At 36.6% G+C, this 22,904-nt stretch overlaps 1 protein-coding gene across 6 annotated transcripts in view; it reads left to right on the top strand.

Annotated features, from left to right (window-relative positions):
* Positions 1–22,904, top strand: part of Zdhhc21 (zinc finger, DHHC-type containing 21) — a 121,384-nt gene that overhangs the window by 826 nt on the left and 97,654 nt on the right. For 5 of the 6 annotated variants that reach the window (XR_001175230.1, XR_001175231.1, XR_001175232.1 and 2 more), the window contains exons 1-4: positions 1–74; positions 7,755–7,882; positions 14,661–14,858; positions 16,310–16,408. Coding sequence is in view for 3 of the 6 variants with exons in the window: in XM_013020806.1 (XP_012876260.1) it covers positions 14,705–14,858; positions 16,310–16,408 (253 nt within the window). In the remaining 3 variants the exon portion in view is untranslated. The remainder of the gene's footprint in view (positions 75–7,754; positions 7,883–14,660; positions 14,859–16,309; positions 16,409–22,904) is intronic. The other variant, XM_013020805.1, reaches the window with a different exon arrangement.

Raw genomic sequence — 22,904 nt, 5'->3', positions numbered from 1 at the left:
GCACCGCCGCCCGCGCCCCTCCCGGCCCGGCCGCCGGGTGGGTGGGGTCTCTGCTCTGGTCCACACGATTTAAGGTACTCACAAAGCGGGGGGAGGGAGAGGGACGGGGAGAGACTATTCCAGGCTCGGAGTTTCTCGCCTGACAAATGTAGTTTGCTACCCTGCCGTGTGCACCCCCTTCCCGGGGGCCCGCGCAGTGCTCCGGGCCGGGGCTCCCGGGGTGGCGAGGGAGCCTTGTATTCATAAGGTGGTGGGGGGTGAGAGGTGAGGCTGGGCGGGACTGGCAGACGGGAGGCATACTTGGCTCCTTGGATCGACCTTCCTCCTCCCCCCTCTCCCTCACATGCAGGGGTGGTTTCGAGAAAATGGCATACGTGTTAGCCATTCGCATCAGACATAGGTCGCCGGAATCTTACCTGGAGAGGCCATGTAAATCATGGTCTTTCTCCAGCTATGGGATGTGGGTCACATTTTAAGATCCTGGGTGAGTCAGTGGAGGGTGTGGGTATTTGTATCTCCAGGGCTAAGAGGACCCGGTCAGTTATGACCTGAAAATAGTGCATTATCTGGAAAGTATAGCAGTCCATACACGCATGGAAGGAAAAAAAAATATCAAGGTCATTGTGGGTGGGTCATAAATCATGGTGTAAAGTTACAGTCTACAATAATAAAGTAAGGATAATTAAGAACGTTAAAAAGATACGTGGGCCCTCTGCCTACTATGTTAATAGATGCGCCTAAAAAATTACCTACTTTGTAGCAAAAAAAAAAATATATATATATAGTTGTTAACCATTGATGAGTGTTTAGTATGTGCGTGTTTGGTGTACTGCCTCAAGTTCTTAAAATTCCTTAGATTTATTTTAAATACTCAGGGAGGTGCTCTATTTTTATCTCAGTTCTATCTCTTAATAACAAAGTAGGTTTTGAAAAAGAAAAGACTAAGAAATGAATTAGAATGAAAGACTCAAATGGTATTGTGGAAAGGATAAAAAAAACTTACGGTCCCATTTCTGTCACTTTCCAGCTGTGGAGTCTTGGTAGGTCAGTGACCCAGTTTGTTTTCTAATCCATACTACTAGACTAAACAACTATTGTGGAGATAAGGTTTTGCTGTGTCTCAGGCTGGCAGGGAATTCTCCATCTTCCTGTCTTGGCCTTCACAAGTAGTGGAATGACAGGTAGGCTAAGTTCTTGATGGCTAGTAGGCTCCTTGAAGATAGTTTTTTCTTTTAGCTTTTGTATATTTCTTTGGCAAATGTTGTGTTTGTAAATAAGCCCTTCAACATATTGAAAATACATTTAAACCATTTGCCTTATGAGAAGTCAGTAAAATATTGATGCAGTACCAACACAGATGAACTGCAGTTCATCATTTTGGATGAAAAACAATTAGACATTTTCCAGTTCTTGACATTTCTGTTCAACTTAGTGTACGTTAGAAGCTGAAGTTAAAGCAGAATATTTTAAGATAATGAAGAGGATTGTGTTTACCCACAGTTGGGATGCTTTGCTTAATAAAAGAAATAAGAATAAACAAAAAATAAAAAGCAAAAAGCACTTAAAATGTACACACATCAGCTTAACAAATTCTAGACAAGAAATAATCAGCAAATCATGTGTTCTTCTTGTTTGCCTACTGCATGATTTCATTCAAAGTGGTGATTCAGAACCTGTGGGAAGGCAAATGAAAACACAATGCCATAGATTAGGGAAGAAACGATTGAGAAATCTAGTAATGACTCCTTAGAGTTCTCTTCTAGAATCCTAATTAAGAGTGAGTCAATGAAAAATCTTCAGCCAAGGAAGCTACACAGTTGGGGTGTGAGTAGTAGTACTACCTGCATAACAGGTAAGATAGAGGAAAGATGCAGTTTTTCAAATAAAAGGCATTTTCACATGTGGTAGAATAATCAGTGCATAAATGTCTCTTTACAGAAGTTGAAAGTGATTCAAGTATTTTTGAAAAAATAAAAAATACAGGTGAGGGACTGTGGGTATAGCTCAGTGGTACCAGAGTGTTTGCCTCGGATATATAAAGTAAAAAGTGAAAAGAATAAAATGGAAAAACCCCAACTATTTTTTCCCCTCATTTTTCCTCCTTTCCCTCTCTTGATCCTCCTGCATCAGCCTCCCAAGTGCAGATAGGCACCACCATGCCTGCCAACACTGGTTTCTTACATAGCCAGAATAGTGATTTGAATCAGTTAGCTGAAGAAACATGTTTTCATAGACACTAGTAAGCACCTACTAGATACCAAATGGTGGTTGGTTTGATTTGTTGCTCCTTTTTTGGATGTACCCTTAGGGAAGATGTGACATTTTGAAAGTTTGTCTTTTACTTTTTTTCTTGTACTATTCTCAAAGTAGATTAACCTTCTTCCCAATTTCAGAGGCTGAATAAGGTATCGTCTCTCTCCACCAATCTGTCTCCCCTTTCATAGCAGGGGAGGCTAGTATGTTTTAATTAGTATGTTACTATTCACTAATTGCTTTTCATTTTAACTTAAAATGCTCATATGATCTCCACAGAGCTTTTAGTTTTATTTTTTTAACCTATAATTATAGAATAAATAACTTTATCATATACTTCAGGGTTTTTACCAGGGTGAAGGGAGATTTTTCTTTAATGTTAGTATTCTAGGAAGTACTGGAACCTAGGATCTTTGCCATAATTTCCTTGGTAAATTTTGTTGTAAAAACAATCTAATTCAACCCCTTTTTCTTCTCCTAGTCTGTCTTGGTACAGGAGGTAATAGTTCAATAGTAGCTACTCACCTTCCCTTTTACATGAACATTGCTCTTTAAATCCAGTAAAATCATTCCATTTTACCCTATCTGAAAGGGTTCCTGCTCATGTGCGTGCGTGCTTGCGTGTGTGTGTGTGTGTGTTTTCTGTTTTTTTTTTTTTTGAGCAGAGGTTATTCTTGTTGCTTGTTGCTAATGCTACATTTACTCTTTCTCTCTTTTTGGTCTTTTTTCCTTTGTTTCTACCTCTCTAAAGAAAAATTAACAGATAAACTATTTGTGTTGACAGAAGTAATATTTGCCAGTTGAATGGATATTTCCAAACTTGTAGGAGATTCTTCTGAAGCTTTTCACTATGGTGCAAGATTGTTAAAAGAGGTCCAGTATTATACTTGTTACCCTTGAGGTAGGTGTCCAGAAGAGCAAACATCAGTGTAGATTTAGTGCAGTGACTTGAGAGTTGTTCTTTTGACTTGATTCTTGAAACTAATGATGATGGAAGGTTGTAGTTTGACACTTTGCTCCACCCTTATTTTTACAAAAAATTTCTTGGAGAAATAATAATCAACTCTTGGTTGATTATTCCCTGCTTTAATTATACATTCTTCATTAGCCTCTGAAACTGATTTTCACCTACACTTCATTTCTTAGCAGACCATCTTGTTTGTATTTGAAAGAGATTTAGATTAGGAGCTTTAGTTCAGTCACTTTATTTTAGCTCTAACCTCTCTCCTTTTTTTGTTCCTTCATGAAGGTACTCAAGAGTAAGGTGTAGAAATACAACTTACCTAGTGCTTATAGTGTAAGACTAGCTGAAAGGCTGTAGTAGATGACATTGTTTCTCACAAGCAGTTTGTAGCCTCATGTGTTAGAGAAAACAGTGGGATATAGTTAAGTTGTATCACTACTGCTAATGATGTGACCTAGAAACACTTTCATTTGGGAGATTAAAGCTAAAAGCAAACCCAGTCTTCAAGTTTCTTTTCTTCTCCTCAACCCCACTTCCCTTTAAAGTTGCTATTTTGGGGATGCTGTTTCCTTGCTAGGAAACTTCTCATTTAAGCATGGCAATAACCTATATGTTGACTGCAGATAGTCAAATCTTGAAAAAGCAAGGGGAAGCTGTGTCACAGTATGAACATGGCTTTCTATTTTTAGCAGCTGTATAAGATTTATTTTCCACACGGTTGATAATAAATTGAATACCTGTGTGATACTTTTAAAAAATATTTTTATTGAGATTGATTACATAAATTTCACAGTATTGTAGGATAGTAATATTTAAAGACACAAACACATTTTAACCTTCACAAGGCAAATTGTCATTATTTTGGTTTTGAAAGTTTGTGAATTCTATAAGCTTTGACAGTACAACTATGTTTCTGCATTGGGTGATATGTACACTGTTATGTTAACTGTTCCCTCTTTCCCTCATTGCTAATTATAGGTGGCCAAGACATGATGGTTAGATAGCATTAACTCATGATTAATCAATTCTCAGAGTCAAATTAAATCAAAAGTCAAATAGCTTTATTAGTATGTTTTAATTCCATAAAACTATAATTTTCTATTTCCTAAATTTAAAATACTTTGAATTTTATATAGTCATCTAATATAGTATCCATTTTTCCCTTGATTCCTAAGAGTTTTTGTGGTTGTTTGAAAATTCACCCTATGAATTGTTGACTATATTCTTTCAGACTTAGCAATGTTAAAAAAATTTTTTTTGGGGGGGGGAGCTCTGGTCATGGGGCCTGAACTCTGGGCATGGGCACTGTCCCTCAGCTCTTCAGCTCAAGGATAGTGCTCTACCACTTGAGCCACAGTGCCACTTCTGGCTTTTTTCTTATGTGGTGCTGAGGAATCGAACCCAGGGCATGCAAGGCAAGCGCTCTACCACTGAGCCACCTTCCCAGCCTAAAAAATGTTTTAGAGGCATTTGTTAGTTCTGGTACTTTGGGGTATTGTTATCCCCTATCAGATTGTGGGACCCACCATTGCTTTTATACCACATAGATAAGATTTGATTCCATATTGGCTATAGTAGTTTCAGTACCTGAAATGTTAGTCACGTTATCAATATTTTGTGCTAATATTTCTATTAGCCACTAGACATATTAGTTATATTTTTATTAGCTATGGGTTAGTAAAGTTAGATTTTTCTTGATTTTTAAGCCAGTGAGTGATTGGCTTTGATTCATGGACAATTGGCCTGTGTTTATTATACCTAGTAATGTTACTATCATGAACTGCTGTTTTGCTGGAATACATAGGAAGCCACTCTAGAGTAGACCTGAGTAGCATTGTTGACTTTGGGGCAGATTTCAAAACATTAGGTCTTTCAAATTTTCATCTGGAAAAAGAGTTCATTCACTATTAGAATAGCAGTTCCTTAACTTTGGTATGCCATATTTTGCCCTTATGAGGGTCTCTACATCAAGGAGACCACTTTAAGGCATGCTAAAAAGTTAGAGTAGAAAGAAATGACATTTGGGCTGGGGAGGTGGCTCAGTGGTAAGAATGCTGGCCTGGCATGCATGAGGCCCTGGGTTCAAGTCCTCAGCACCACATAAGCAAAAAGAAGTCGGAAGTGGCGCTGTGGCTCAAGTGGTAGAGCACTAGCCTTGAGCTGAAGAGCTGAGGGACAGCGCCCAGGCCCAGAGTTCAGGCCCCATGACCGGACCCCTCCCCCCCAAAAAAATAAAGAAAGAAAGAAATGACATTTGACAGTGTATCATAGACCATAGAAAATATTGACCCTGCGATACGATATAGGCAGTACTTAAACCAAAAGAAGAATTTTATTGTCTTTACGTAGTAGTGCAGATGTGTTGCCATTCAACAAAGTGCTTTGTGAAGATGGTGCCTCTTGGTCAGTGTCATCTGTTCAGCATTCTCACCCTCCTCCCAACCACCCTTTCTTAATTTTGTAGCATATTTTTCCCATTTAACAAAGCAGTTTATATATACAATGCGATACTTTTGTTATTGTTGTTTTATTTCCTTGAATTTATTAAGGGGTATAGACATGACCGATCTATTTTTCATATCCCCATTTTTGTGGATATGCACTGTTGCCACAGTGCAAAGCAGTATGCTTAACACATTTGTAACTTTTCTATCCTTCACTTAGCCAAAAACTTGGGAGCTATCTAGGAGGCCCTTGCCTCTAAATTAACCACCTTTGCCTCTAAATTAACCACCCTTGCCTCTAAATTAACCACTGGGCCCTATTGGGTTTATTCATTAAATTCTCCTGGATCAGCCTTTTTTTAGACCTTGTTCTTTAACTGTCACTTTCTGCAATGCACCCCTTCCATCCTCATTTAAAGTTTCTCAAATTCAGGATGCTTGCTACTCGGCATTTCCATAGCTAGCTTGTTTGTTGCATATAGTTCATCCCAGTTCTTTATGCATCTACCCAAATCCAGCCTTCAGTTTGTTGCCATTCTTCTCCAAGTGGAAATTTGATCCCCCGAATCCATTGGTATTTTCAAAAATTTTCTGTTACGTTAGGATGAGGTATAAATTCACTGACATAACTTCAGTGTTTTTTCAGTCCTGTGCTCACTGTACCTGAGCAACTGGAGCTCAAATTTAGATGGCTGTGACCAGTGTTAAAAATTTTTATTAAAGTAAAATAGAATAAGTAATTTTTTTTGGCCTACTTTCATACCTTTATTTGTTCTTTCTTGGCCAGAAGAGCCTCTCTATTTTATCTAGCTAACTCAGAGCTGCATTGTTTCTAGGAGTCTTTTCCTGAAGATAACTTTCTGTATGAAGTCAGTCTGTTGTAATACAATGAAGTAAACATATACAAATATTCAGATAACTGATAAAAGTTTGATGTAGTGCTGTTTGTACTATGTGAGATGCCTTCTTGCCTTCTGTCATAGCTTGTCTTACATATATATTTATTTTGTTTCCTTACCATCTGTCCCCATTGAGGATAATGTCCCGAAGAATGGTACATAGTTAATACACATAGGTTGAATAAAAATATTAATTGCTATACATTATTTAGTATTGTTTTTTTAGTTTGAACTGTAGAAATTTACTTTTGTAGTTTCAGTACAGGAAGAAGGAAGGAGCACTTCCTGTAGCAGAGTTTGAGTTCAGTATCTTGAGTTTGCTTAGCTTATGTGTTCAGCTTGTTTACTTGGCTGGCACTCTACCGATTGAGTCATGCCTCCAGTTCAGCTTTTTGCTGGTTATTTTGGAGATGGAGTCTTGTGGACTTTTTCTGTCTGGTATCTTCTGAATCTCAGCTTCCTGAATAGTTAAAATTATAAGTGTGAGCTACTGGCACCTGGCTTCAAGAGCACAAGTTTGTCTTCATAGATCAGGAGCAAAAAGTTTTATTTTAAACTCTTCATTCTATATGAATTGTGATTGGATACTTCTAGTATAGGATGGGAACTATATTCATTCTTTACAGAATATCTCAGAATTGATTGTTATTTTCTGATTTATTCCTGCAAATTTAGTGACATCCAAACACTGGGAAAAATGCATATTTGATTTTATAGGAGTTAGTGATTTTTTATTTTTTATTTTTGGTGGGTCGTAGGGCTTGAACTCCGGGCCTGTACACCATCTGACACTGAGCTTTTCAGCTCAAGGCTAATGCTCTACCACTTGAGCCACAGTGCCTCTTCTGGTTTTCTGGTGGTTGGAGAGGGGAGCCCTATGGACTTTCCTGCCTGGCCTGTCTTTGAGCTATGATCCTCACGTCTCAGCTTCCTAAGTAGGATTACAGGAGTGAGCCATGGGTGCCTGGCTTGGAGTTAGTGATCTTAAAAGTGAATTTACATATATGGTGCTAATCAAATGCAAATTTTGAGGGGGGGTTAGAAAAAATATAAAAGCAAGGAATTAAGTAGAATTGAGTCATCTTTTCTTAATTCAGAATTTAAAACTTTCATAATTGGTATTTTCACAGAATATTTGGTTGCTTACAGTTTTTACCTTTGTTGAGAGATCATTATTTGTTAAACCATTAATAGATTCTCATGGAGAACTGTTGTTGAAGAGAAGTCTATTTGGTGGAATGTAATAAAAAAATGAATCAAGATAAAACTTCTAAATGCAAGTTCCAGAAAAATCACAACATATCTCAGTGAATTTGCAAGTGGTAAGTTTGCATTTGATTTTATTTGGGAATATGTTTCTGATGTATGTGCAATAGCGTCCTTGGAGTCTAGTGTTTAGATGCATGTAATTGTTTATTAGCAACTATAATTAACTTGCTTATTTAAAAATGTTCATAGTAAATTTTAATTAAGCTGATTTTCTTAAGTACTTTTTCCGAAGAGGAAATAATCTGTAAGTAATAGAAGTCTTACAAACATTTTTCTAAACTATATGGTTTTATAGCAGATCTTTCTGCCCTGCATTTTAAGCATTAAGTGATAAAGCAAAGGTCAGATTAAATGTTTTGTTGGTCAGGGATTATTTGTGTCCAATTGGCTATTTCTAGTTTTAGTTGATTGCAAAAAAAATGTAGAATTATGCATGTTTACTGATAAACTTTGAAGAACACAAATATCTACATAAAGCCTTCTTCCTCACTGCTTTCTTCCAGAAGCTCAGTGATAATCACTGACAATTTGGTTCCTGTATTTTCTTTTTTTCCCCTATACTACATGTATTTTCCCCTGTTACTTACATGTATTTTCTAACAAAAAATTATATAAACTGTACTCCAACTTGCTTTCTCTAATATTTAACTTTGAAAGCATTCAGAAGCATGGAAATTTTTTTGGGGGGCGGCGGGGGAGTGGGAGTGTTGGTTCTTGGGCTTGAACTCAGGGCCTAGGTATTGCCCTTGAGCCTCTTTGTGCTCAAAGCTAGCACTCTTCCACTTGAGCCACAGCGCCACTACTGGTTTACCGGTGGTTTATTGGAGATAAGGATCTTATGGACTTTCTTGCTTGAGCTGGATTTGAACCATGATCCTCAGAGCTCAGCCTCCTGAGGTGTGAGCTACCAGTGCTTGGCTTTGGAAGTAATTTTTGTAGTGCAGCATCTGAATGGTCATTACTTAGATTCTATAACTGCATCATATACTCATCTGTCCATGTCTACCCATCAGGAATTGGATCTATTTCAAAGCAAATTGTAGATCTCAGTACACTCCCTTTAACTGTACTTGGGTATCCATATTATTAACTGTAGTTCAATGTTGATTTACATGCTTTTTTGTGTTAATTTACATACCAAGAAATGTATCAATCTTAAGTGTACATTTGCTGAATTTTTAGAGTTTGAGTACTCAAACTCTAAATGTATGGCCCTTTATTTTCACCACAGAAAGTTCCCTTAATGTTTCTTCTTAGATAATCTCCCTCTAGAAATAGTTACAGATTTCCATTATAGATTTCCCCTTTGCCTGTGTAACTTCCTTCATTTAGGGTTATATTATAGATAGTCATAGGTATATCTAGACCTTTCCTCTCCCACATATTGCAGTAGCTTGGAAATAGTCTGCACTATGGATGTATCATAAGTTATTTTGCCATTCCCCTTTCTACATGAACAAATATGTTGTACCATATTTTTATGATTACAAGATGTGCTGTATCCTTGTATACCCTTGTATGTGTATATATGCTTGTATACTCTATGAGTACTTTTGTAGTTATTTTTAACACTAATACTTTGGTAAAATGGTTTTATAGTTTGATAGATACATTTTGCCTAATTACCTTCTAAAGATGATTACATCAGTTTACATGAATGTCAGTAATATGTGAGAGTGTTCTTTCTGTGACTTTCCAACATTGCATATCATCTGTCTTTCTAACGTTTTTTGGAGAATAGATGAAAAACCTAGTTATTTCATATTTTTCTAATCAGTAATGTTTAACCATTGCATTTAATTTTTTTCATATATATATACTTTACATTTTATCAATGTATTATTACATTTTTTCCAACAATTGTTTTTCTTTTAATTTTGCTTTTGTTGTGTTTTGGGCTCAAACATTCAAATCTGTGTGGTTTTATGTGTTTTAGTTGTGAATGCTGTCCTCTTTTTTTTTTTTGGTAGGTTGTGGGGCTTGAACTCCGGGCCTGAGTGCCTTCTCTCAGCTCTTCAGCTCAAGGCAAGCATTCTACCACTTGAGCCACAGTGCCACTTCCAGTTTTCTGGTGGTTTATTGGAGATAAGAGTCTCACAGGCTTTTCCTGCCCAGGCTGGCTTTGAATGCAATCCTCAGATCCTCAACCTTCTGAGTAGCTAGGATTACAGGCGTGAGCCACTGGTGCCCGGCTTGCTGTCCTCTTTTCAGGCTCTTAAAAACACTTGGTATTTTTCGTTTGTACAGTATTTTTGCTCTTTACTAAAATTTAAAAGAGAAAAAGAAGTCACTATGAATTTAGGTGTCTGAAAGAATTTAAATCTGGAAGGGCTGGAGGTGTGGCTGAAGTGATAGAGTACCTGCCTCCTGCCTAGCAAGTATGAAGCCCTGAATTTGAACCCTAGTAACACACACGCGTGTGTCATGTGCACGTGTGTGTACACACACACACATACACTCATATGGAGATTGAGATACATATTGACTTTGAATTATAAGTTAATTTTAATTTTTTTTTGTGCTAGTCCTAGTGCTTGAACTCAGAGCCTGGGGTGCTGTCCTTTAAAGAGTTCACTGCTAGTACTCTATCAGTTGAGCTCCAGCTCCATTTCTGGCTTTTTGCTGGTTAATTGGAGTTAAAGAGTCTCATAGACTTTCTTGCCAGCCTGACTTCAAACTACAGTCCTCAAATCTCAGCATTCTTCATAGTTGGGATTATAGGTCAGAAGCCACTGGCTTTCCTGGCTTATAAATTTCATATAGAGTTGTATAAAACTGTTTAGAGATAAATGTTTGACTAGATTTCTTTTTAAGTCCTTTGACTGATCTTTATGGTTGTCTTTATGGTTATCTTATTGTACAGTGGCCTTTGATTGTTTCCTTTTTTTTTTGTTGTTGTTGGTGGTGGTGGTTGCGGGGTTTTGAACTCAGGGCCGGAGTGCTGTCTCTGAGCTTTTGTGGTCAATGCTAGCTCTTTGCCACTTTGAGCCAAGATCCCTTTCCAGTTTACTGGTGGTTAGTTGGAGATAAGAGTCCCAGGGATTTTACTGCCTTGGCTGGATTTGAACTGCAATCCACAGATCTCAGCCTTCTGAGTAGCTAGGAATGAGCTACCAACACCTGGCTTTGTTGTTTTCTTCCTGAAGAAATATGTACTGACATACAATTGCCTGAAGAAAAGTAAAGGTTATGTCCCATTAATTCAAGCCTCATAAATATTTACTCAATATTTACTTTTATTAGAGTTGAATTATAATTTATTTAAAAACAGTTTGTGCTGTAGTAATTTACATACTTATGAGGTTCGTCACTGCCTTCAAGTATAGTGCCAGATAGCAATCATAAAAAAATGTGGAAGTACCAGTCTATCCACTAGTGACATCAAAGTTTGAGAACTGAGCTCACCATTTAATATCCAAATTAGTATGTTGTACAACTTTCATTAGCTAGAGATTTCACAAATGCAGCCCCTCAGCCAGAGTAGCAGCTCTGTGATCCATCAGTTGTTGCTCAGGATGTGTAATAGTTTCTGGGCAGCAGTAAGCCATGCCTGATAGACGGAGTGATCCAGCCACATCTTCCAGTTACGGGATTGTGGTTGTTATCTGATTTGGAGCTCCTAGAAGACCATTGGTTTACTCTGTACAACCCTATTGTGAGGATTATACGACACTAATTTTACTAATCAGGTATTTTAAATATTTAATATCTTTCTTGTTCATTGTTCAGTTTTTTGTGTCTGTGGAAAAAAATGTTCATTTTACCCTTGGGGACAGTTGTTCTTTTAGAGCTTATCATCTGTACAAGAAAAAAAAAAGAGCAATTTCAGGATATTTGTTACTATGTATTCTTTTGTGAGAGATCTTTGTTATTTTCTGCTAGAGGGGGAAAACAGATTTAAAAAAATGAATGAGTGTTTGGTAGTTTTCCTCATTTCATTGGCTTGAATATATTTTTTCTTTCTAATATTAATGAAGTTAGAAATGAGTAATAAAATTCTCCTATCTTATATGATTATTGAAGTTTACATTCTGGTTCTGAGTCCTGAGTGGAATTGAAACTTAAATGTACATGAAGTTTAGTAATACTGAGCATGTTGAGAGACAGAGCCTGTCAGTTTGTTTTTTAAGCATTTGACAGTTGATGAACAAAAATTGACCTTACTATGTGTGTGATAGCACTGAGGAGGCTGAGGCAGGAGGATCAAGGCCAACAGAGGTGACATAATGAGACATTGTATTAAAAAACAAACAACAAAATGACCAAGAAAAACGAAAAGAAACAAAAATCACATTTGTTGGAGTGTTCCTTTAGTTTTAAAAGAGCGATGCCTAACAAATTACATAGTATGCTTTATTCCCTCTCACTGCTCACTGTAACCATACTGATCTGTCTTCTGATTTCCTAATAAAAAGGGAACAATATTCAACTTTTATTTTTTTAAAAAAAAGGCCTAGGCATCATTCTTTAGAACTCATATGCAAATACTAATTTGTACTACACCTGATTTAAATCTTTCCATTCGTTTGAATTCATTCTTTCTCTCTCTCTCTCTCTCTGTTCCTTTTCTCTTACCTAATAATTTGTAGTATCTAGGTATGAGGAGGAGGATTAGACCTTTAAAATTAACCTTCCTTTGTTTCAGTAACTTAGGGCTTTAATGAACATTTTCAAGGCCTCGAAGGGGTGGGTACCTGGAGTTTCTTCAATTGAAGATAAATTATTTTTAGAATGAAATAGGAATGTAAGTTGGAATTCTGGGAATCATTCTTGGACTCTGCAGTATTACCTGATACCAAATCGATTAGTGAGACTCATTGATGTGATTCTAACAGTTTCTTCAACTAGTCCCTGCTCGAAAACTAGTTTTGGTCTTTGTCTTCTCTTCGCCTAAGTTATCCTGTCGTTAGTTTTATTTTCCATTCCAGAGCCTCAGTAATTTGTTTGAAGCACAGATTTTTTTCATGTTAGCCCACCCCCCACCCATAGCTTTCTCATGCCTCGGAATGAAGTCTTTCCATGCTAAATGGTATCTTTGTGTCCTTCATGTTACAACCCTTTATATTCTCCAAGTTACTGTCCACAGAAAGCTAGGTGGTTTGTGATGGTAGTTTGTAACATCACCTTTTATATATCTCCTGTCTTATATATCTCCTGCTCTTCCTTCTGTGTGCATTATTATCATTTTGCTTGATTAATTTTTATGATTGAGCTCATTTTTCACCTATTATAGGAAGTCTTGCTTGAATCTGATTTAACTAGTCTCTATCACCTATGCCCATACTGGCAACTTGTCCACAAATCTGGATTTTAGCATATAATACTAAACCTTTTCTATGACTCCTTTTCCCCATTAGCTTGTTAGTTCATTAAACAAGTCTGTGTTTTACTTAGAGCTGTATCTTCAGTGTCTTGCAAATGACTAGTAGATACTGGAGACTCAATGAAATCTAGTTGAACTGGGGAAGTTCAACTCATGGCTGTAACACTGATGTTCGAGTGAAGTTCAGTAGTTTAGTAGTTCTTAGATAATATTCAGCTGTATCAGGCTTCTGGAGAGTATCTTACTGATTTTCAAGTTTTATGAAGACTTACGATTCAGTAGATTTGGAATGTAGTTTGGAATTATGGTTTTTAAAAAATTTTTTGCTTTTTTTTTTAAAGCTCCCTAGTTGATTCTGGAGAACCATTGTCCAAGTTTATTATAAAATTATATTTTATGTTAGACCTTAAACAGTAATTTATTGTTTAAACTTTTGTAGGTTGTATTTTTCAACATATGGATATATTTTAAGTCACTATATCAATATCATATGTATTGAAGTATCTTAACTCACTTAGAGACTGTGTCTCATTTGAAGATCTGTTGGTGGATTGTTAACACTTAACTGAAAATGAATCCCCATTTTAAGTGGAAGCTTCTTCAGGACATTGTAATGAGACTTTAGTATTCTTAGCAATTGTAATTTTAAATTTTCACCAAAAATGACTTTTAAAATGTTGTGATTTACAACTTGAAAAGTGTGCAAGTCTCAAGTGCACAGCTTAGTTAGTTTACATGTATATGTGTGTATATATATGTGTGTGCATATATATGTGTGTGCATATATACATATATACACACACAAAGACCATAAAACTCTTATCTTTAATAAACATATATATGTGTACACACACCACACACACACATGCCAACAAAGTTCTACCAAGGTCATGATGCAGAACATTTTTAGCTTCTCAGGGTTTGTCTAAAGTTCCTTTCAAGTTAATACACTATTTCTACCCCCAAATAGCTACAATTTTAACTTGTGTGACCATCAGCTAGTCTTACGGTTAGTTACTAAACATTTTTATACATGTTTTTTGCTGACATATCCACTCATTTCTCTTGGGTTTAGATGTGCAATTGCTGGTTTAGGACAAATGTGTTTTAACTTAAGAAATTGTCAGCATTCACTCTTTTTTTTTAAATTTTATTTTATTTGTGAACATACTGTACAGAGGGGTTACAATTGCATGGGCAGGATAATGCGTACATTTCTTACCAAGCATTGCAGCCTCCTCCTTTGTTTACCCTTCACATCACTTCCCAGCCTCCCCCCTCCCCCCCAGCATTCACTCTTTTTTTTTTCAGCATTCACTCTTAATAGCAGTAATAATTGAAATTAAATTATTGAAGCATTTGGTGAAATTTAAATGTCCCAAAATTTCTGTTTTTTAAAAAAGAAATTTGTGAAACTTAGTAAATATTATTTTGGAGTTTCTATAAATGTAATTTTTAATTCATTACTTCTTTTCTGTTAGTAACTTTTTCTTTTTTTTCCTTTTTAGGATTGTCTTCCTTGTGGGTTGGCAAGCAGTTGTAGGACTGCAAAATGGGTCTCCGGATTCACTTTGTTGTTGACCCACATGGTTGGTGCTGCATGGCTTTGATTGTCTTTGTCTGGTTATACAATATTGTTTTAATTCCCAAAATTGTTCTCTTTCCTCACTATGAAGAAGGACATATTCCAGGCATATTAATAATAAGTAAGTTTCTAAGTCTTTATTTATTTCCTTGTATAATTAAACACTTTTTCTCATTGTGAATGTATTTGAAATATAATGCACCATGCTTATGTTTTAGAATATTATTTTAGTAATATTAATATTACTGACTATGCTATGGAAGTTGAAAAACAGTACTTGTAATATATTTTCAGTTAGATAAAATGCTACCTCCATATCTGTCTAGCTCTGAAAAATATAAAGATTATTTATAAAAACTTATCAGTACCAATGGTATGTGTCTGTGTACATTTTAATATTTCTGTTTTCTATTTTTGCAAATATGAAAGCTATGTTTTTGGCTGATATTTTGACACAGAGTTTCACTCTGTAGGCTGGCCCCTACTTGTATGCTGTCCCCTACTTGTAATCTTCTGTTTTTGCCTCCTGAGTACTATGGAATTACCAGTGTGTGCCACTGTGCCTGGCTTAATGTGAAAGTTTTAAGAAGATGGTATGTGTTGAGAGATAAAATTCCATTAAAAAATTGTTGATTATGAGAGCATTTTGAACTTAAGATAATCTTCTGTAGTTCATTGTTGATGATTTCCTTATGATTTAAAGAGGAGCCCAAATTGATATATTTTATATGTCTATAGCAATTACAGTTCTCATATTTTTTACTCAAAAAGGAAATCCATTAATTTATACCATTGTTTATTTGGAACGATTGTGAAAGAATCTGATTTGTAACATAAATATCCATTATAATATAAAATAATGTTTTAAATAGATGCATCTCGCCGGGCGCTGGTGGCTCACGCCTGTAATTCTAGCTACTCAGGAGGCTGAGATCTGAGGATCGCGGTTCAAAGCCAGCCCGGGCAGGAGAGACCGTGAGACTCCTATCTCCAGTAAACCACCAGAAAACTCGAAGTGGCGTTGTAGCTCAAGTGGTAGAGTGCTTGCCTTGAGCTGAAGAGCTGAGGGACAGCGCCCAGGCCCAGAGTTCAAGCCCCATGACCGACAAAAAAAAAAAAAAAAAGATACATCACATACAGACTTCTTATCAGTGTTAGGTAAGTGAAAGGAGTTAGTCACATAGTTTTTCCATCTCATCTTTTGAAATTTTTTTCCTGATATTAATTAAAATATGTGTTTTAGCCAGGCTGGTGGCTCACACCTATAATCTTGGTTGATCAGGAGGCTGAGATCTGAGGATCTCAGGGGCAGGATTGTCTGTGAGATTCTTATCTTCAATTAACCCCTAAAAATCTAGAAATGGAGGGATGTCTCATGTGGTATAGCACTAGCCTTGAGCAAAATAGCAAAAAAAGTTATATCGTCCAGGCTCTGAGTTCAAGCCCCAGGACTGGTAAAAAAAAAAATGAAGAAAAAAGAAATAAAATGTACATTTTAAACTTTAAATGTGATTCTTAGTAATATCTTTTAAAGGATAAATGACTAACTCATTTAATTTATTTATTTTAAAGTATTCTATGGCATTTCCATATTTTGTCTGGTCGCCTTAGTGAGGGCCTCAATAACTGACCCAGGACGACTCCCTGAAAACCCTAAGATCCCACATGGAGGTATAGTACTGCTTTGAATTATCAAATTTCCTTTGTAGGAACTATCATCTTTATTGATGCTTTTGTTTCCTTTGGTGTATATACTGTGTATGTGTGCGTGCGCATGCATGTGTGCGTGTGTGTGTGTGTATTTAGTAGCTCTTTTAAGTCTTTCCTCACATTTCTTTACAGAATTCTCTTTATTTAAAATCATAAGCCCTCCCCATCACCTCCCTCTTATTTCTTGACTTTTTCTGCTTACTCATTTATGATGATTTTCTCTCACACTTACTCTGAATATGATGGTACAGAATTTTTTTTGTTTTCTCTTTGTTTAATACTGTTTCCTTAGCCTCCAAAAGTCTTTGTCACTTAGGTATAAGCTGATGGCTTATACCTGTAATCCTAGCTACTCGAGAGGCTGAGATCTGAGGATCGAAGTTCAAAGCCACCCTGGGAAGGAAAGACTGTAAGACTCTTACCTCCAACTAACCTCCCTAAAACCAGGAGTGGAGCTGTGACTCAAAGTGGTAGAGTACCAGCCTTGGGCAAAAAAAGATCATGACAGGGCCCAAGCACTGACTGACAATAACAACAATAACGAACAAAATATACACACACACATACATATACATATATATATATATATACACACACATATATATATATATACGTGTATATATACACACATATATATGTGTATATATGAGGAATACTATATTTATGAAAGAAATTTTCTTCTTCCCTCATGACATTATAAATACAGTTTGGAGTAAATATAGGAATATAGATACCATCTTCTCTAACATCTAGTAATTCTGTGAAAAATTTGAAATTTTTTTATTTTGGTATCACTTGAAGACATTTTTTTAGTCATTGTATAGTAACTCTTCAAATACAAAAATTAATGATGAGGATGACTTACAAGTTTAGAATGATTGCCTAGCAAGTGTTAGTACCACCAAGAAAGAAAAAAGATAAAAGGAAAGAAAATAAGTTATTTTGTTACATGCCAGATATAGCATACCTTATTTTTTTGTTTTTTGATCGGTCATGGGGCTTGAACGCTTGGGCGCTGTCCCTGTGCTCTTCATCTCAAGGTGAGCGTTCTGTCAGTTGAGCCACAGCTCCACTTCAGGTTTTTGAGTGGTTTATTGGAGATAAGAGTCTCAAGGACTTTTCCTGCCCTGGCTGGCTTTGAACCGAGATCCTCCATCTCAGCCTCATGAATGGCTAGGATTACAGGCGTGAGCTACTGGCGCCTGCTGTATTACCATAATGAATATCTGAGGCAGGCCACTTAGGAAGAAACACACAGCGCTGGGGGATGGGAGAATATTGTGGCATCTTGCTGACTTTTTAGATGTCCTCTGTCTGTGTTCTCAGTTGGTGAGTTTTTCTTCCCTGAATCCAAGAAACTTCCCTCTTACCAAATTGAAAAAAAATTATATTTTATGTTTCTAAAGACTTTGGGGTAGCTCACATCACATGATCCTCATGATAATCAAGGATAATTGTGTTAATTGAGGCTGGGTAGTCAGTTCTCAGATTGTATACCTGTAATGTTGCAGAGTTACTGAAACCTAGATCTTCTCTATGATCTTTTGACTATGGATTTGTAGATGCATGAATAATTTTAGCTCATTGCTTCGATTCTGGGACAATTTCAGTCATTACATACTTTTTTGTGCTAGCTACCCAATTCTTTATAATATGGTTTTAACTTAGTAAGTTACAAAATTTTAATAGTGAAAAATAATATAGCATGACTAAACGGTTGAAGGTGTAGAATAGTGGCATTTACTTAGGAATGTTTGGAGCTGGGAAGTTTAATGGAAAAGCGTTCTTCAGGAAAGGATATTTAAAATTCTAGTACTTTTATGATTTCAACCATTTTTTAATTCAGTTACTCTGAAATATTTTACATTATTATTTTCAAGAATAACTTTAATATGCATGTGACCCATTAAATAAAAGGCAAACGGAACCTCAGGGACTATTATATTTTCCTGTGAATATATTCTTAAAATTTAATTTTAAAAACTTGAACATAGGCCAGGTGTCAGTGGCTCATGCCTGTAATCCTAGCTACTCAGGAGGCTGAGCTCTGAGGATCACGGTTCAAAACCAGCCTGGGCAAGGAAAGTCCATGAGACTCTTATTTCCAATAAACCACTAGTAAACCGGAAGTGGTGCTGTGACTCAAGCGGTAGAGCACTCGCCTTGAGCTGAAGAGCTGTGGGACAGTTCCCAAGCCCAGAGTTCAAGCCTCACGACCGACCCCCCACCTCCCAAAAAATATCTTGAACGTAGATGAAATTGTTAAAATTGTATAGTTTTCAGATTATTCACATGCGTGCTTGAAATAGCAAATATAAAATAACACCTTAGATATATTTAAAAGGACTTTCACATTTTATAAGATAAAGCTCTTAGCTTTTTTTTTGGTTGGTCCTGGGTCTTGAGTTCTGGGCCTCAGCATTGGCCCTGAGCTCTTCAGCTCAAGGCAAGCATTCTACTGCTTGAGCCAGTGCCACTTCCATTTTTCTGGTAGTTAACTGGAGATAAGAGTCCTACAGAGTTTTCTGCCTGGGCTGATAATTGCACTAAGATTCTCATATCTCAGCCTCCTGAATAGCTAGGATTATAGGTGTGAGCCACCAGTGCCTGGCCCCAAGATATTTTCTTTTTATTTAGTATGTTTTTATGCTATTCCTCAGAAAATCACACCAAGCCAAGAGAATACATATTATTGATAGTTAAGGTTATCTATTCACTCATAGTTAGTCATTTCTTTCCTCTTTTTTAAAAAATTAATTTACTTTATTGTCATTATAGTAGATATACACAGAGGGATTACAATTATATGAATCAGGTAATGAGTATATTTCCTTCAGTACAGTGTCTTCTGTTCCTTCATTTTTTCCTTTTTCTTCCTGTAACAGAATGGACATTGATTTCCTACACTGAAGACTATTTGTGTAAGGGAATCTAGATTAGAATCCAAACTACCTATAATTTTGGTAGTTTCAAGTAATATTTTTCTCCATAAAACATTACAGTGTGATTTAAATACAGTAAATACATTTATATTTATATACAGTAAAAATTTGCTTTGTTTTGAGACAGGGTCTGACTACATAGCTTAGACTTGAATTCATAATCCCCTGCCTTATTCTCCCTGATGGGATTGTGTCACTATATCTGGCTAGATATGAGTCTTTAAGAAGACTCAAATAGCTAGGTGCTGGTGGCTCATGCCTGCAATCCTAGCGATTCTAGAGCCTGAGATCTGAGAACTGGATCAAAGCCAGCCTTGGGCAGGAGACTGTATGAGTCTTATTTCTTGTTATTCACCAAAAAATTAAACATCCTCAACCAGGGCTAGAAAGGTGGCTCAGTGGTAGAGTGCTTGCCTTGCATTCATGAGGCCCTGGGTTTGATTCCTCAGCACCACATAAGCAGAAAAAGCCAGAAGTCACACTGTGGCTCAAGTGGTAGAGCGCTAGCCTTGAGCTGAAGAGCTGAGGGTCAGTGCCCAGGCCCAGAGTTTCAGGCCCTATGACCGGCAACAAAACAAAAACTCAACCATCTTTTTCTCTGCTTTATTCTTTGAGTTTTCTTCCTCATAAATGTGTCTGTTAGCTTTTAATTTTTTATAGGCATCATAGATTATCAGTTGGATTCTATCCCTTTGGGTTTTTATTTTATACTATTTGATGACTAGTATAAAAATCTCATAGATATTCAGCAGATATCAGAATGTACCCATCACCAAGATCCTATTTAGATATAAGCAAACCCTGAAGCAGGATAAGATTTATAAATGCTTTCTTAATAAACAAGGTACATGGATCTCCCCACTTTGCTATACCAGATAAAAACATACCTTCGCTCCCCCTTCCTTTTTTTTAATAATGTGTTTTTTTCTTTTTCTTTTTGTGTGTTTGTGCCAAAACTTGAACTTAAGGCCTTTTTAGCTCTGGCATGGTGTTTTTTGTTTTTGTTTGTTTGTTTTTTTTCCTCACAGTTGTCACTGTTTTGCTTGAGCATGCCTCCAGTTTGACATTTTTCTGGTTAATTAGAGTCTCATGAACTTTTCAGCTTGGACTAATTTTGAACCTCATTTCTCAGATCTCAGCCTTCCTAGTAGCAAGGAATATAGGCTAGATTGTGTGTGTGTGTGTGTGTGTGTGTGTGTGTGTGTGTGTGTGTGTGTGTGTGTGATAGGGTCTCACTTTTGTTGAGGCATATACCTGTACTACAGTCCTCCTGTTTTACACTTCTTTCAGTATGTACCTGGGTGACAGTTGTGTGTGCCACTATGTCCAGCTCATTCCACTGAGATGGAGTTTTACAAGTTTTTCTCCTCTCACCCTCCTTGCTGGCCTGGAACTCAGACATGCTCTTATCAGCCTCTGATATAGTTATAATAACAGACATGAGCCACCACAGACAGTGAACATTTCTAGATTTTTTTTTTTTTGTCAGTTGTGGGGCTTGAACTCTGGGCCTGGCCGCTGCCCCTCAGCTCTTCAACTCAGGGCTAGCTCTTTACCACTTGAGCCAAGGCTCAACTTCCCATTTCTAGATTTTTACAATAGTGATTTTTTTTCTTTTCTGAACATGTAGGAGGTATTGTGTATGCTTTTAAAAACATGTATGTGAAACTGTTTATTGGTCCTTCCTTTCATTTTATATACATCTGTATTGTCTTCAGTTTAGCTAAAGCCTTTCTTCCAGATATATTTTTGAATATTTTTATTATCATGCAGTATTTGTACAGAGGAGTTGCCGTTCTCCAAAGCAGTGTATGAATACAGTGCATCTTGATCAGTGCCCCCCTTCAACATTCCTAACTATCCCTCCCAACCCACCCTTTCCTTTACTTAATTTTAAGCTGTGTATTGAATTTTTTCTTGCCTTTTAACAAAGCAGTTTATGTATATAGTGCATCTTGATCTGTGTCATCATTTCGACATCTTCACTCCCTTTAACCCATTCCTTCCCTTATATCTCTCAGTACTCTGTGTGTGTGTGTGTGTGTGTGTGTGTGTGTATGTATAATGAAATCTTGCCTTCATTCTCCTCCCTTCCCCCTTCATTCTTCTACCTTTCTCCCATTGTCCCCACATACCCCTCTTGCAAGTACCCTTTCCTGGTACTTATTTTCTGGGGCTTTGACTTGGTCTTTTTAAAGAATTACACTAACTGCACTTTCCATAGTCTGTAACACTTCAGTTAGTTCATGTGTAACCCCTTGCATATCACCCAGTGTGTTTACTTGTAGATTTATAGGCACATAAATAAAGGAAACCTTACAACCTATGTTTCTCTGGATATGGCTTACTTAATTGTTTTCCAAGTCTTTCTATTTCCTTACAAATGGTACAATAACATTCTTTCTGATGTTTTCATCCAGCTAGCTAAAAAAAGAGATTTATGATTCAGACCATAGATCAGCAAAATTACTCTTATTGTAAAGGCCTGGTAGTAAGTAATATTTCCAACTTTACGTACATATGGTCTTTGTCACAACTCAGCTTTGCACAAAAGCAGCCATAGACAATGTGAATTGCCATATAACAAATAAAACAACATGAACACTGGAATATGACACTTACATGTCAGAAATTACTAATTTTCAGTCATTAAAGTTGTAAAATCATTTCTTAGTTTATGGGTCATATGAAAACAGGTGGTGGATTAGCCTTGCTTGCAGACGCTCTGGTTTGCCAGCCTGTGGTCTAGACTATGGAATTCTAGGCTTTCCCTTACCATACCCAAATACTTTATTTTCTGAAGATACAACATTTTAGATATGAACTAAAGCATTTATTCTTTAGACTATTTTACATTGATTTCTTAGAAAATACTACAGTGAAACTGCCATATTTTAAAGGACAAATTATAAGCATGATTTTTTGTATTGACTATTGGTGAAAATTGTCTTATAGTGGAGTCTTCTGCCTGTCTATATTCCTTGCAGTGTGTGAATTCCAAGTTGTAGCATTGGGATGTTTGGGAGCATTGAGTTAGTGGAGAAAAGAATGGTATGCTTGTGATCATATAGTATATTCCATGTGGAATGTTTCCAAATCAGATTAGTTTAGTTGTACTTAAGCTTTAGTCTTGGTCTCACCCATTGTATTTTCAGTAAAATAATGAGTGTAAGTAAAAAATGAAACATTGTCTTTTAAGATGATATTGCAAATATAACCATTTAATATTGATGAAACAAATTATTTGATACAAGTTTTGTACTTAATTGGTTTCTTCAGAGACTTTTCCTGGAACCTTACTGCATAGAATTCCCAGGCTTTAAACTAAAATGATGCAATTCAAATAAGGAATCTTTAGACAATTGCTATTACCTTCTTTTTTAGATTCCTTCCTTCCCCTTCCCCTTCCCCTCTCCAGATTTCCCCCTCCCCTTCCCTGCTTCAGCAGGTATTTACCTACTGCTTGCGGTGTGTTAGGGTCACACTGCATGTACTAATACTCACTTTGAATATGA

This window comes from Dipodomys ordii, unplaced genomic scaffold (assembly GCF_000151885.1).
Source record: "Dipodomys ordii isolate 6190 unplaced genomic scaffold, Dord_2.0 Scaffold53, whole genome shotgun sequence".
In the NCBI taxonomy this organism is placed as follows: Eukaryota; Metazoa; Chordata; class Mammalia; order Rodentia; family Heteromyidae; genus Dipodomys; species Dipodomys ordii.
The sequence above is the reverse complement of the archived record's forward strand: the minus strand, read 5'-3'. Positions and strand labels throughout refer to the sequence as shown.